The sequence below is a fragment of the Coregonus clupeaformis genome, chromosome 6 (assembly GCF_020615455.1).
Source record: "Coregonus clupeaformis isolate EN_2021a chromosome 6, ASM2061545v1, whole genome shotgun sequence".
Lineage (NCBI taxonomy): Eukaryota > Metazoa > Chordata > Actinopteri > Salmoniformes > Salmonidae > Coregonus > Coregonus clupeaformis.
The window spans coordinates 39,305,361-39,317,377 of record NC_059197.1 but is presented as its reverse complement, the minus strand read 5'-3'; the positions used below and the strand labels follow the sequence as shown (position 1 = coordinate 39,317,377).

At 46.1% G+C, this 12,017-nt stretch overlaps 1 protein-coding gene across 2 annotated transcripts in view; it reads left to right on the top strand.

Moving 5' to 3' along the window:
* The window catches only part of LOC121567913 (septin-4-like), a 102,805-nt gene that overhangs the window by 3,807 nt on the left and 86,981 nt on the right, over positions 1-12,017 (top strand). For both annotated transcript variants that reach the window (XM_045220548.1, XM_045220544.1), the window contains exon 2: positions 5,720-5,727. In XM_045220548.1, coding sequence (XP_045076483.1) covers positions 5,720-5,727 — 8 coding nt within the window. The remainder of the gene's footprint in view (positions 1-5,719; positions 5,728-12,017) is intronic.

Below are 12,017 nucleotides of genomic sequence, written 5' to 3'. Positions count from 1 at the left end.
AACCCGGACGCTTATAAGAAATCCCGCTATGACCTCCGACGAACCATCAAACAGGCAAAGAGTCAATACAGGTCTAAGATTGAATCATACTACACTGGCTCTGACGCTCGTCGGATGTGGCAGGGCTTGAAAACTATTACAGACTACAAAGGGAAGCACAGCCGCGAGCTGCCCAGTGACACAAGCCTACCAGACGAGCTAAACCACTTCTATGCTCGCTTCGAGGCAAGCAACACTGAAGCATGCATGAGAGCACCAGCTGTTCCGGACGACTATGTGATCACGCTCTCCGTAGCCGATGTGAGTAAGACTTTTAAGCAGGTCAACATTCACAAGGCCGCAGGGCCAGACGGATTACCAGGACGTGTACTCCGAGCATGTGCTGACCAACTGGCAAGTGTCTTCACTGACATTTTCAACATGTCCCTGACTGAGTCTGTAATACCAACATGTTTCAAGCAGACCACCATAGTCCCCGTGCCCAAGAACTCTAAGATAACCTGCCTAAATGACTACCGACCCGTAGCACTGACGTCTGTAGCCATGAAGTGCTTTGAAAGACTGGTCATGGCTCACATCAACAGCATAATCCCAGAAACCCTAGACCCACTCCAATTTGCATACCGCCCCAACAGATCCACAGATGATGCAATCTCTATCGCACTCCACACTGCCCTTTCCCACCTGGACAAGAGGAACACCTACGTGAGAATGCTATTCATTGACTACAGCTCAGCATTCAACACCATAGTGCCCTCTAAGCTCATCACTAAGCTAAGGATCCTGGGACTAAACACCTCCCTCTGCAACTGGATCCTGGACTTCCTGACGGGCCGCCCCCAGGTGGTAAGGGTAGGTAACAACACATCTGCCACACTGATCCTCAACACGGGGCCCCTCAGGGGTGCGTGCTCAGTCCCCTCCTGTACTCTCTGTTCACCCATGACTGCATGGCCAGGCACGACTCCAACACCATCATTAAGTTTGCCGACGACACAACAGTGGTAGGCCTGATCACCGACAACGATGAGACAGCCTATAGGGAGGAGGTCAGAGATCTGGCCGTGTGGTGCCAGGACAACAACCTCTCCCTCAACGTGACCAAGACAAAGGAGATGATTGTGGACTACAGGAAAAAAAAGAGGACTGAGCACGCCCCCATTCTCATCGACGGGGCTGTAGTGGAACAGGTTGAGAGCTTCAAGTTCCTTGGTGTCCACATCACCAACGAACTATCATGGTCCAAACACACCAAGACAGTCGTGAAGAGGGCACGACAAAGCCTATTCCCCCTCAGGAGACTAAAAAGATTTGGCATGGGTCCTCAGATCCTCAAAAAATTCTACAGCTGCACCATCGAGAGCATCCTGACTGGTTGCATCACCGCCTGGTATGGCAACTGCTTGGCCTCTGACCGCAAGGCACTACAGAGGGTAGTGCGTACGGCCCAGTACATCACTGGGGCAAAGCTCCCTGCCATCCAGGACCTCTATACCAGGCGGTGTCAGAGGAAGGCCCTCAAAATTGTCAAAGACTCCAGCCACCCTAGTCATAGACTGTTCTCTCTGCTACCGCACGGCAAGCGGTACCGGAGTGCCAAGTCTAGGTCCAAAAGACTTCTCAACAGCTTCTACCCCCAAGCCATAAGACTCCTGAACAGCTAATCATGGCTACCCGGACTATTTGCACTGCCCCCCCACCCCATCCTTTTTACGCTGCTGCTACTCTAAGTATTTATGCATAGTCACTTTAACTCTACCCACATGTACATATTACCTCAACTACCTCAACTAGCCGGTGCCCCCGCACATTGACTATGCAACGGTACCCCCCTGTATATATAGCCTCCCTACTGTCACTTTATTTTACTGTATATATAGCCTCCCTACTGTCACTTTATTTTACTTCTGGTCTTTTTTTCTCAACACTTTTTTGTTGTTGTTTTATTCTTACTTTTTTGTTTAAAATAAATGCACTGTTGGTTAAGGGCTGTAAGTAAGCATTTCACTGTAATGTCTGCACCTGTTGTATTCGGCGCATGTGACCAATAAAATTTGATTTGATTTGATTATGTTTGGGTCAAATCCAATACAACACATTAATGAGTACCATTTTCAAGCATAGTGGTGGCTGCATCATGTTATGGGTGTGCTTGTAATCGTTAAGGACTGGGGAGTTGTTCAAGATAAAAAAGAAACGGAATGGAGCTAAGCACAGGCAAAATCCTAGAGGAAAACCTGGTTCAGTCTGCTTTCCACCAGACACTGGGAGATGAATTCACATTTTCAGCAGGACAATAACCTATAACACAGGGCCAAATCTACACTGGAGTTTCTTACCAAGAAGACTGTGAATGTCTCCTGAGTGGCTGAGTTACAGTTTTGACTTAAATCTGCTTGAAAATCTATGGCAAGACCTGAAAATGGTTGTCTAGCAATGATCAACAACCAATTTTGAAAAGAATCAATGGGCAAATGTTGCACAATCCAGGTATGGATAGCTCTTAGAATTACCCAGAAAGACTCACAGCTGTAATCGCTGCCAAAGGTGATTCTAACATGTATTGACTCAGTGGGTTGAATAATTATCTCATCCAGATATAGACGTTTTTTATTTTCATGATTCTTTTTCAAATGTTAGAATTTTTCTTCCACTTTGACGTTAGTATTTTTTGTAGATCGTTGACAAAAGATAACAAATCCATTTTAATCCCACTTTGTAACTACACAAAATTTGGAAAAATTCAAGGACTGAATACTTTCTGAAGGCACTGAATATTGAGAGTTGTAGAGAGATCTACTGCTGTGGGGAGTGGATTTAGACAAGACATAGTACTGAGTCTCCATCTGCTCTTCTTTCTTTCTTTCGTTCTTTCGTTCTTTCGTTCGTTCGTTCGTTCGTTCGTTCGTTCGTTCGTTCGTTCGTTCGTTCTTTCGTTCTTTCGTTCGTTCGTTCGTTCGTTCTTTCTTTCTTTCTTTCTTTCTTTCTGTGTCCGATCTACACCAGCAAAAACAGCCGGTCCTCTGAGTCCCACCCTTGAGACACACACACACACACAAGCCTGACCCCAGATCAGATCAGTGTGTTGATCTGTGAGGGAGGGCTCCATGCTGTTGGCTCATATGGATGTACTTTACAGCAGCCAGCACAGTCAGCTGACGGTCATTTATTCCTTTTATATGGTATAAGTAGACTGAAACGGTGGCTTTTTCTCAGAGTCCATTGTCCCTTTCCCAATTCCAGGTTGTAGGTTTTTGTGAACTCGACGATCCTCACTAAATTGTATTACTTTCTGAGACAGAGCAAAGTTTTAATTTCGCCGCCTTCTTCCTTCCATTTTTAGCTGTTAAAGGTCCCTGTTTATAGTAGTTAAAATTGGGAAGGAACCCTTCTACTTTACAGTAGGAAGTTAAAGTAGAGGAAGCGGCTCTCCTCTGTAGTCCAGCTGGGAAAACATCCAGTAGTGGTAGAGACAGAGGAGACTGATGACCAGAGGCCCGCGTTCAAATAGTATTTGATATCTTACAAATACTTTGAGAGTTTAATTGAGCCTGTCTGAAGTGCCATATGGGCAGGGTTTAGCAATTGTATGACTATCCCATTGACTCCACTGCACCAGGCAAGCTCAATCAAGCGTGGCTAAAAGTATTTGTAATCAAACAAATACCATTTGAACCCATGTCTGCTGATGGCCGGCCCAGTCATAGTGGCTAGCGGTGGACATTCCTCAGTGAGCACTCGGTGGAGAGACGCAGCCATCCCAGACCACTGTGGCCTCACTAACAGCATCATGGCTAGAAAGGCACTCCATGTAGGTCATCACAAAACCCACACTGAAATCAAGAAGGCCAGCCATTATATTATCAGTACAGCCATTGTTACAACAAAATAACAAGTCTATATACTGTATGTATGTAGGCTATCCCCATCTTATAATGAGATGTTATCTGTCTATTGCTGTCTTGGAATACATTTTGTGACATGCCTTGCCAATTGCCTCAGACTTTGAGGTAATACATTTAAATCGGTAAAAGGGTAGACGGACACAATTGATGGAATTCACTTGTCAGGATAGGGCATTGCAGAGGGACTTTGACCTAAAATGGTGTTTTACCGTAACTCATGTTTTAAAGAGAACGAAAACGTGCAGCCCTTTGGTCAGCTGTGGGGATAAGTGAGTAAGTGTGGATTAGGAACGGCTGTGTCTGAAGTGATCGTAGCATACATACATGGTGGTGGTGTGAGTCTATAATCTCCTTATACCAGCTCCACATGTCCCCTCTACTCTGGAGCGCGTGCTCTGTAGCCTCCATGTAAACCCAGCAGCCCTGTCTCTGCCTTGCTTTACATAGAAAAAGTATAACTCGCACCCCGATTGTCACGTTCGTCGTGTAAAGGATTGGACCAAGGTGCAGCGTGGTATGCGTACATAGTCGTTTATTATATAAACACCGACAAAATCCAACAGAACGTGAAGTTCAAAAGGCTAAACATCCAACAAGCCAAACTGAAGCAAGATCCCACAACATAGGTAGGCAAAATGGCTACCTAAGTATGATCCCCAATCAGAGACAACGATCAACAGCTGCCTCTGATTGGGAACCACACCCGGCCAACATAGAAGTAGATAACATAGATCTACACATAGATATTCACACCCTGACCAGACCAACTAGAGATCTCTATGTCAGGGCGTGACACCGATAGTATTAACAGGCGCATGGAGGGAAAACTGTGTACTGAATAGAAAATCTCCATCACACTGGTGATATTGATGCTCCATATAATCTATGTGGTATCAAGATCACCAGTGTGCTGGAGTTTCTTTTCTGTCTCTGCCTTGCTTTCAGTTAGGCCACATTTCCTGCAATGGCCTGGGTAGGAATTGTAGGTTTGATGTCGCTGGCTGGCGCCCAGCCTAAATCTAGAAATATGTCGGGCCACTGCCCCTTTTGATGTGTGTAGTATAAGCGGTAAGCACGCACAGTCTCTAGTACACACAAGTATGTGCATACTTTTCTCTCTCTCACACACATTTTATCTAGTCACGCGCACAATCACTCTCATAGATCCACAAACACTCTGTCACACACACATCCACACACACACACATACTTGCTTTCTCACACTCCCTTGTTTTTTCTCTCTCACACACATGCGCACACATTGCAGTTTTTTTTAACAGCCATGGGCCTTTTAATAGCCATCAACAGCTGGTTAGTCAGACATTCAGTGTCAGCGACGTTGATACCGATGATAAAGATGCTTTCGTCTCATCTTCCTGGGTCTGGCTAACAACCAGACTATCCAAGAACAAACATCAGTATTATGAATACAAGGTTATGACACTGAGATGTTATTATCTCCAGTACATCCTAGCCAAGCCAACACCACTACCTGAACCTAACAGGATCGTATAATCCAGAGCCAGATCAAACACAAATTGAGATTAACATCCATCTGTTCATCTCAGACTACCACTAACATATTTCTCACGCTTAAAGGCCCAATCTCACAGGTGTGAAATCAAAAGTGTTTAGATATATTTATAGAATTTTGTGATGCTGTAATAAATATGTTATGGATTTGATGGAATGGAATTTCAGATGTTGTAAATAATGTTTTCCTTTACTTTTCCTGTATCGATCAACGTGCGTGCGTGTGTGGAATCTGAAACCATCTCCTGCTCTGCCATCCAATCCGATCTTCCTCTGGACAGATGATGAGGTAAGAAGACATGATTTTTCTTTCTTTTACTCAGCCTCCTACTGTACACATTGCATCACCATTGGTGATGTAGATTGACTGCCCTGATAATGGTCTGGACCAAGAGGTCATTAATTAGTATGAAAAATGTATGCACTCACTAACTGTAAGTCGCTTTGGATAAGAGCGTTTGCTAAATGACTAAAATGTAAATGTAATTAAGGGTCAATAAAAGTAAGCATTTTAAAGATTTGCTAGAACTTTTGAGGTACTGAATAGGCCTGCAAGTGACTGAAAACAACTTGGTATTTTGGTAAAAGGGGAGCTATCTGTAATGGGGAAAGGGAAAAGGTTATTTTTGACAGTGAAAGGTGTTGTGTTGGGTAATTTTTGTTTGCTGGGAGGATTTGTGTTGCCTCCACGTAGCTGACAGGGTAAAAGGTGTACTGCTGTGTGGTCTGGTGTTGAACCCAGTTTTTCTAGTTTCATGTCCCAAGCAAGGTGACAGCTGAGACGTCTTACTGAAGGAGCGCCAGGTCTGTTTTTGACCCCATGCATGTATGACTCTAGGTGTGTTTGCGTGTGTGTGTTGATGGTACCAACTTCCACTCCTACAATTCCACTGTCCGTAGCTTCCCATGAGGGCACCCAGTGAGGGATGGAGCCCTGTTACACAAACACAAACACACACATCCCAGTGTTGTCTACATCCCATGGCTCTACAGCTGTTTGGAGGGGAGGAAGGAGAGGTTTGTTTCCAAACACAGCAGACAAACATCTCTGAGGAGGACAGGGGAAGAAGAGGTGAGGGGAGTGGATCCATATGGGTGTGTGAAGGAGCTGTTCCTTCCTCTAAGCAGCATTCCTTACCCCTAGGACACAAAGCTACTGTAACTGCTGCAGCACCGAGAGGGAACGCCCAGAGAGGGCCACTGGATCTACTGGAGTTTAGGATTATGCAACAACCCCTACTGGATATGAGAGAATATCGATGTTGAGGTCTTCAGATCCATGAATGCATTCCCTGTTCATTACACTTCACCGATGGTTTGATCACAAAGCATATTTATCACTTGAGTACAGTATCTGAAAGTGCAAACTTCAGCTCTGCAGTGTAGCCTATCCTCTTCCACTGTGATCATCCCTGGCTTCAGCCCAGCACATGCCGGACTCTGGGGTGTGGTGGGGAGACAGGGTGACTGTGGTTTCCTCTCTCTCTAGTTGTGAAAAGACACACTCAAACACACTCTCTGAGTGATGATGTCATCACTGTCCCTGGACGGTGCCAGTTCTGGGCAGGGAAGCACAGCGACTGTAACCACAGATCTCTTCACTGTCAATGAGAATACCAGGGTTTCTCTCTGTCTCCCTCTCTCTCTGTCTGTCTGTCTGTGGCTTTTAGTCAACCCAGCATTAGGCCTATGTCCCTCGCCTTCAATTACAGCCTGTCACTGTGGCCATGGTGGAGGGAAGAGGCTATAGTTAAACTTTATTAGCCTATTAGCTAGCAGCTAGTAGGTAGCTACTGCAGTGGATGGATGCTGGGTGTTTTCCTTCCCTGTGTGTGTGCGTGCCGCTGGGTATCGTGAGGATGTCAGATGTGTGTGTAGCCACACCCTGTCCATCCCTCGCATGATTGACAGCTGTAAACCAGTGGCGCCAGTTAACACAGTGACAATGCCTGTAAAAATAGATGTGTGGGATGTCGCCACCAAGCATGCCTAGCTAGGGATGGGTGGTACGGGTTGGTTTTGATATCATAATTTGCTATTGATGCGCTGTAACTACTCAAAAGTACTTTGTGATCTAGATCAGGCCACAGCAACTAAACTTAAACTTTGGGAAAATTCTGTGCAACTTCCAGTGTACGTTTACTGTGAACACTGAGGCTGTACCCGCTTTAAGTTACAGTTAACAGTGGCAAGTAGGCTACTGTGGCTATTTGATCATAATGTAGGCCTACCAGAGTGTTTTTGGAGGTAGGCCAATGGCGGAAATGCATCCCATAATATTTTAACATGGAAATAGCTGTTCTTTCTCTTGTAGGAAGTAATCACTCCCCTATTGCTGACTACAAATTATCTATAACTGGGCTAATAACTCACTAACTAGCAAAGGATATGATCAAAATGTGCACACATGGATACATGCAGCTTTGCTTTGTTCTCAAAACAAGCACATCTACTCACTACCACAGTTGTAAACATAGTCCAGTTCAAAGTAAATGGCACAGATCCATATATGGCAATGGTCTATTTGCATATAGGCCTACTGCAGCTCTGATTGGTTATGCCACACTAGTCTGTGTAGAGTACGGGCTGAGTCGTGCCAATAGATCACAATTGCCACAGTAAAGGGAAATGTTGATAGTGTTAACTAACAGGGAAAACTCTAGAAAGTTGAGTGAAGTTCAGTCTCGGGGCTGATATTTCTTCTGAGCGACCGTCCCGGCTGCGCGGCAGTCTCGAGGGAACATTGAGTGTACTATAATTCAAACTCATATCGAAAGTTAGAGAATAATGAATTATATACTGTACAGTTGAATCACTGCATGGATGGAATTCTGTCATCCAATACAGTACATTATCCTAGCTTTCCCTTTATCTGAGGACCCATGCCAAACAATGGAGCCATTCTACGTCATATCACCAGACTTTGGGTCACTAGCTAAGTGGGTGGCGTACTTTATCACTGTCACTGCAACCAGAGTTGTCATTGTGTGTTAATCTCAGTGGGGAAGTGCTTGGGCTTAATTCTTCTCTCAGCTCTGTCTGGGGAAATGTGGCGTGTGATTGTAACATTGCGAATCGGACAACAAGTCTCTAGCTGTGGCGGTGGCATTTTGTGACAGACTACCCTCAGGCTCTCACAGTTTGACACGAGGGGAGGGACGCAATCGAGTTAGGGAGCTGCAAGACACACAACACCCTACTGCGACACCCAAGGTTAGAACTTAGAATCAGCTCTCCGTGAGTCTAAATGGGTCCTCAGTTGAAGTTATCTAACCACCACTAAAGTGTCTGCCTCTCTCATGTCATGAGTTAAGAATGTGTCAGTGTAGAACTTACAATGATCTACAGTACACGGGGCATCCCTATTCCTTGTTCCTGTCCCCACCTCTAGCCTCCATCTAGCAGAGTGGCTGTGGTCCATTGTTACTGAAGTTCTCAAAAACCACCTATTTTATTTTCTGCCTCAGTGTCTCTGTCATCTCTCTGTCCCTGCTGAAGGCTGCTGAGGATGGGCTGTTCATTCTCATCCATTACGAGAAAGCACTACACCTTTTAAGTGCAGATCTACATCTGTCTGTCCCCCCCCTTTCCTCCCATCTCTCTCCCTCTCCACATCTCTCTCTTTCTTCACCCCCATAAACTGAACCCATAAATCCACGATGGATGCTGGGTAGTGAGAGTCGACACTAATGGTTGTTGTTTTGATGCTAGAGCACAGAACCCTTTACCTTACAACGGCTTGAAGGATGTTTTGTTGTCGTGAATATGTAGCGGTGTCATTATCAATGTTCCTAATTTGTTTCAATATGGAAGTGGTACGATATCGATTTGAAATGCCAAGTCAAGCTGGATGTAAAGTCAGACGAAGGCTCAACACTTTACAACCTCACTTACTGTGATCAGTCACTACTTCCGGTCTCGGTCCCCATCCGGCTCCACAGATGTCCCATGTCAGTTTGAGACCACCCTCTGGCCCTTTTTGAGCCTCCATTCCCCAGGCTTTCAGGCGACCCGGACATTCCTCGGAACCCCCAAAGAAGTGGCCACAGCAGCCCCTGCCAAGCCTCTCTCTCCCCTCCGTCCCCCCACCAGAGAGGGGCCTTGCTATAAATATACCCCAGCTCGATTCCCATGGCCCATACTGGGGTCCCAGCAGTCACCAAGCCGGCCAGGTTGAGGAGGGGGGGGCACCACCAGGCTTAAACCAGAGAAGCCACCATCCTGCTCAAGCAACCCCAGAAAGGATGAGGCTCCTGGGGGAAGAGGGATTTGATGGGGGGATGATGTTGCATGGGGTCAGATAGGATTCAAAAGTCCTGTAAATCCTCTGCAGTTTAAATGTGTCTAGTGGTCAATTTCTTTCCTTTTTTGTAGGACAAGCCTTAAAACATGTATGCTGTCCATCCTAGGGATTATCCCTGTTGACATACAGTATGTTGGGGAGTTTTCTGACACCGTGATTGCATTTGGAGCTGCAGAGAAAGCGGATGTCTGGTCTGCGTGTGAATCGTCACCCTCATCTATTCTGCGTTGAGCTGAATTCTCTTCTCTAGAGAGTTGGATTTGTTATGTAATTTTCGCACACAACACATGCTAAATTCCAATAACTGCTAGATTTGGATTAAAGTGGGTTTTGGGGGAATCCTTTTCAATCCCAGCAACTGTAATATTTACTGCAAACCAACAACAAACAGACACTGATCCATAATCCTTTGCATGCATGCTCTGGGCTCTCATTCTCTCTGACAAACTCCCTGTCTATATGCTATTGCTGTGTTCTGCTGACTTCTATCTAGACTGAATTCCCATCTAAGCTGTGTATCACAGAGAGAGTTAGATGTGAGGATGGATTTACTGTTGTGTGTGCTGAGATTGAGGCTCTGAAACAGACACCCGATCCTGTCAGTCTGCCTTATGGGGAGCTGAGTGATGGAACACTAACTAGAATGCTGCTCTCTGCATTCTAACATCCAGACATTCTATCATTATAACTGAATGAAGCAGAGCAGACTGACGGAGTCACTCCCTGTTAGACCGAGACAGTGGTATATCTGATCTGCAGTATGGTAACTATACCTGACTGTCTGTGAGATCCTGTTTAAGCTAATAAGACTGGCTGAGACTGATTTGTGAAGCAGTTGGTGTAGAACCGTTACTGACATCTTTCTCTGTGGTTGTTCATGAACCAAACAATGTTCTAACATTTAATTGCTGCACAAAGATCACTCAATGGTTTGTGACAATGACCTATTTTCTTTGGTCTCAGCCTCTTGAGAATAAACCTCAACAACAAACCCAAGTGTGGCGCTTCTGTTGCAGGCGAGGGCGTGTGTGTCCGTGCGAGAGCGTGCGAGACGAGGTGACAGATGGTGCTTCCGGAACCAGCACGGCGGCAAAGCTTAATGCTACCCAGCTGCAGCCACACCCCTAAATACTTCCAGATGCACCAGGTCAGCATGAGGAAATGCCAGGCGAGCCAAGAGGAGGAGGAGGAGGAGGAGGAGGAGGAGGAGGAGGAGGAGGAGGAGGAGGAGGAGGAGGAGGAGGAGGAGGAGAAAGATAGATGAGAAAAGGATGATAATCGAGGGAAAGAGTGGAGGGAATGATAGATGAGAAGGCTATAGGAGAGTAGATGAAAGACAAAGAGAAGAAGAGTGGCGGGCAGATGAGGAGCATGGAGAAGAAGAGATGAGACGAGAGAATGAGAGAGGAGAGACAGACCAGGGACCACGCCAACTAAGCCGCTGGCATTACATTTTAGTCATTTAGCAGACGCTCTTATCCAGAGCGACTTACAGGAGCAATTAGGGTTAAGTGCCTTGCTTCAGGGCACATCGACAGATTTTCACCTAGTCGGTTCGGGGATTAGAACCAGCGACCTTTCGGTTACTGGCACAACGCTCTTACCCACTAAGCTACCTGCCGCATCCAGTGTGCCTAGACTGAACCAAACCACTAGTTACTCAATAGTCATTCCGTCCCACCCATCGGAGACAGACAGACAGAGACAGGAGGGCAGCTCCTGCATGGTGGGGATTTAGATGCTTGGTGTGGTAGCTGTAGCATGGAATGCGGTAGTGTGCTGTGACATGATGACCGATGGAATGACAGGAGGGAGGTAGGGGTGAGAGGGGAAAAAGGGTGTAGACGGCTCCATTTGTGTATGGGAACATTATGATATGATGTTGTGGTGGGAATTGTTGGAGCTACTACATTTAGGATGCATCTCAATAGTCAGATAACGTGTTGTCTTCAATGCGATGACACAGGTATTGGAGGCTAGACTGATTCACAGGCCAGCCACAGAACTCCCGTGGAGTCTCAGCCCAGTGAAGTGTAGAGGGGACAGCAGCAGCAGCGGTAGCAGTAGTAGAAGCCGGTCGGTCAGTGAATGTGTGTGTGTGATCCGTGTTGTTTCCTTGGCTTTGAACGGCTGCCCTTTGAAACTTCAAGTCGCCACACTACACTCCCTGTCCCGCCCTGTCATTTAGACACAGCCAAAATAAGCAGGAGACCCCAGCATCTCTCTGAACACACCCTCTGTCCCACTCACACACACACCCTCCATCCCACACACAC